Source organism: Gigantopelta aegis, chromosome 2 (assembly GCF_016097555.1).
Source record: "Gigantopelta aegis isolate Gae_Host chromosome 2, Gae_host_genome, whole genome shotgun sequence".
Classification (NCBI taxonomy): Eukaryota; Metazoa; Mollusca; class Gastropoda; order Neomphalida; family Peltospiridae; genus Gigantopelta; species Gigantopelta aegis.
In genome coordinates this window covers 47,831,309-47,834,523 of record NC_054700.1, presented here as the reverse complement: position 1 = coordinate 47,834,523, position 3,215 = coordinate 47,831,309, and the positions used below count along the sequence as shown (strand labels likewise).

The following is a 3,215-nucleotide window of genomic DNA, read 5'->3' as shown; positions in this document are numbered from 1 at the left end:
GAAAGGGTTTTTTGGTTATTGTTATTATTATTATTATTATTATTTTTATTTTTTTTTGCTGTTGTTGTTTGTTGTTATTGTTGTAATACTTCTCTAGAGATTTCAAAAATATGTTTAAACATTATACTACCGATTGCAGGTTTCAAACCAGGCCAAGATACAATGTAGTTAGAAAAAGAAAACTGAAATGTTTACCATCTGAATTAGCGCCGACAACATAAACGTAGCCACCTTCATTTCTGAAAAAAAGAAAAGAAAAAAAAAAGTATTTTATTTAACTACACCACTAGAGGAGATTCAATTGATTAATGGATTTCAAACATACGATAATATAGACATATTGTCTTCGGAAAGACTTCCGAACTTTCAGTATGCTAATACTATCACTAACCCTAACCCTAAGCCTGAATATATTGAATGCTGGAACCAACCATCCGGTCTTGCCCAATCTTTTACATGCGGGGAGGGATGTAGCCCAGTGGTAAAGCGCTCGCTCGATGCGCGGTCGGTCTGGGATCGATTCTCGTTCCAGAAAGTGCACCACGACTGGTATATCAAAGGCCGTGGTATGTACTACCCTGTCTGTGGGATGGTGCATATAAAACATCCCTTGCTGCTAATCGGAAAAGTGTAGCCCGTGAAGTGGCGACAGCGGATTTCCTCTCTCAATATCTGTGTTGTCCGTAACCATATGTCCGACGCCACAAAACCGTAAGTAAAATGTGCTGAGTGCGGCATGAGTTCGACCCGTACCCCCGTTCAATGGTTAGGGTAGTTTTAAGGATAGTTAGGGTTAGTCTTTAGAGCCTTTGATATAAGAGGGGTACGAGTCGAACTCTTTCTCAGGCTCGTACCTAGCGAGGCGGAAGACAGTTGCCCCCTATGGGAATCGCTCTATAGTTTGAAGGTTCAATGGTCCGATGGTTCAATAGTCTGGGGTTAGGTATATAAACCTTTGAACTACTGAACATTCGGACTACTAAACCTATGGTTAGGGTTAGGGTTGAACCTTCGGACTATTGAACCTTCGGACCATTTAACCTTCGGACTATAGAGTTGTAACCGCTCCTATCCCTCCCCAACAAAAATAAGAATATATGTAATTTTTAGTATAAATGTTTCCCAGTTCTATACAGTATACACATGAGGATTATATCAGAGATAGATCTAAGATTAGGGTCAGGATTAGGGTTAGGTTCAGGGTCAGGTAGTTTGGTTTGTTGAACACAACTAGAGCACATTGATTTATTAATCGTGGGTTATTGGATGTAAAATTTTGAAGGAAAACCCGCTACATTTGTCCATTAGTAGCAAGGCATCTTTTATATGGACTATCTTACAGATAGGATAGCACATACCACGGCCTTTACTATAAAAGTCGTGGTGCACTGGCTGGAGTGAGAACTAGCCCAATGGGCCCGCCGACGGGGATCGATCCAGACCGACTGCACACCAACGAGTGTTTTACCTCTGGGCTACGCCCCGCCCGTTTAGGGTCAGGATAGGGTAAGGCTCAGGATATTGTAGGGCTCAGGATTGAGGTGAGGTTATTATTTGGGTGGGGGAACCTCTTTCTTATACGTGTCCTTCTTTTACAGCTCACCTGTTGCTATTCCTGTCGACATCGTTCTGTCAAACGGCGACTGATGTATCCATGTGTGGCACGTGCGTGTCGAGCAGTCCTAAGTTCAGCCAGCGAACGTTTCGCTAACGTTCGTGAAGTATTTGATTGGTTCCCGATGCGGCCATTTGGTTTAACGTGAAGCGCATAAGGTTGGACTATACCAATTCAAATCCCATAGGCGACCATGTTAACGTTTGTGTTTAAAAACACTATATGCAATATATCAACCAAACTGTGACCCATAAATATCAGTACTACAACCCCTACCTCAAAGTATTAACTGCAGAAAATGGTACCTTTCATGGCTCATTTTCGGTATAACCAGATGTTTCTGCAACACCCCTAGTTTCGCACAAAATTTTAGTACTTTTTTTTACAGGTACCCCATACATGTTCCAAGCACAAGGCTACTTGACACGGTGGTACTACATCAAATAAAATTGCATACATTTTTAGCCCAGATGAAACTAATTTTTTTTACAACCAACACACTGACATTTATAACCAATCACAGGACTTGTGGTGTTAACTTCTCTATCAAAAGTTTGGTACACCTCGAACTTCGACCCAGCCGGAAATTAATTGGTATAGTGCAACTATAAGCCAGTCTAGCGGACGTTTTTTCTGCCCGGTCTGGCTGAACGCAGTCCAGATATTGTCACGTGACCATTATACATGAAATACTTTCACTTCTTGAAGATAAATCCATCCCATCGCTTTTCTAAAGTTCATATGGCATTGTATGCATACATATAGATATAATGAGCAGCTTTGTGTTATAAACATTTGAGATTTGTATCTTTATTAAATATCGAGTACCAAAAGCGTAACGAGACAGGGTGAGGAGAGTGTGTGTGTGTGTGGGGGGGGGGGGGGGTAATTGCCCCCAAGACTGGAACAAATTCTCAAATTCGGGCGAAAAAAGATTTGAAATATTCCGGAAAAATCATTCTATTTGAAATCTGCTCTAATAGTTATTGATTAGTGGAGCTGATTTTAATCAGACTAGGGCAAAATTATTACAATATTACTTATAATCCATGCAAAAAAAATGCGTTGTGGTTCGTTTGCAACCCTATTATATATAGCTGTTTGGCAGTAATGCTAATATGAATAAATTGTGTTATTCATGTTCGGGCATTTTCGTTGAATTCGGTGTAGGCATAGGCGTAGGGGCTCCCATTTTTGTAGGTGTGTGGGGGGGGGGGGGGGGGGGGGGGGCAGGCTGAATTTTGCCCATATTAAATGAAAATGCCCGAATCTAAATAACATTTATTTATAATAGCATTACTGCCAAATCGTTATGTATGGCTGCACACGAATCACTGCGCATTTTTACATGGATTACAACTAATATTGTGGGTAGAATAATGGCAATACATGGTGAAAACGTGTCAGGCTACCTCATTTTGCCCGAATAGCTCTATCGTTTTGGACCGAATTTGAGGATTTTCTCAAGCACTGGAAGGGCAGTTGCCCCACAAACCTCTGCGGATCCAGGACCGATATTGTCGATTGTTTATATATAGATATAGATGGATTGTTTTATCGGTATATGTGTATGTATTTATGTAAGTCATTCTCCACCATT

At 40.9% G+C, this 3,215-nt stretch overlaps 1 protein-coding gene across 1 annotated transcript in view; it reads right to left on the bottom strand.

Moving 5' to 3' along the window:
- The window catches only part of LOC121378730 (vitelline envelope sperm lysin receptor-like), a 29,833-nt gene extending 28,193 nt beyond the window's left edge, over window positions 1-1,640 (bottom strand). Inside the window, exons 1-2 of the mRNA XM_041507016.1 lie at window positions 1,604-1,640; window positions 196-239 (exon numbers count right to left, since the gene is read on the bottom strand). Of these exons, the coding sequence (XP_041362950.1) occupies window positions 196-239; window positions 1,604-1,625 (66 nt within the window). The 5' untranslated portion in view covers window positions 1,626-1,640. The remainder of the gene's footprint in view (window positions 1-195; window positions 240-1,603) is intronic.
- Between the last annotated feature and the right edge of the window lie 1,575 nt (window positions 1,641-3,215).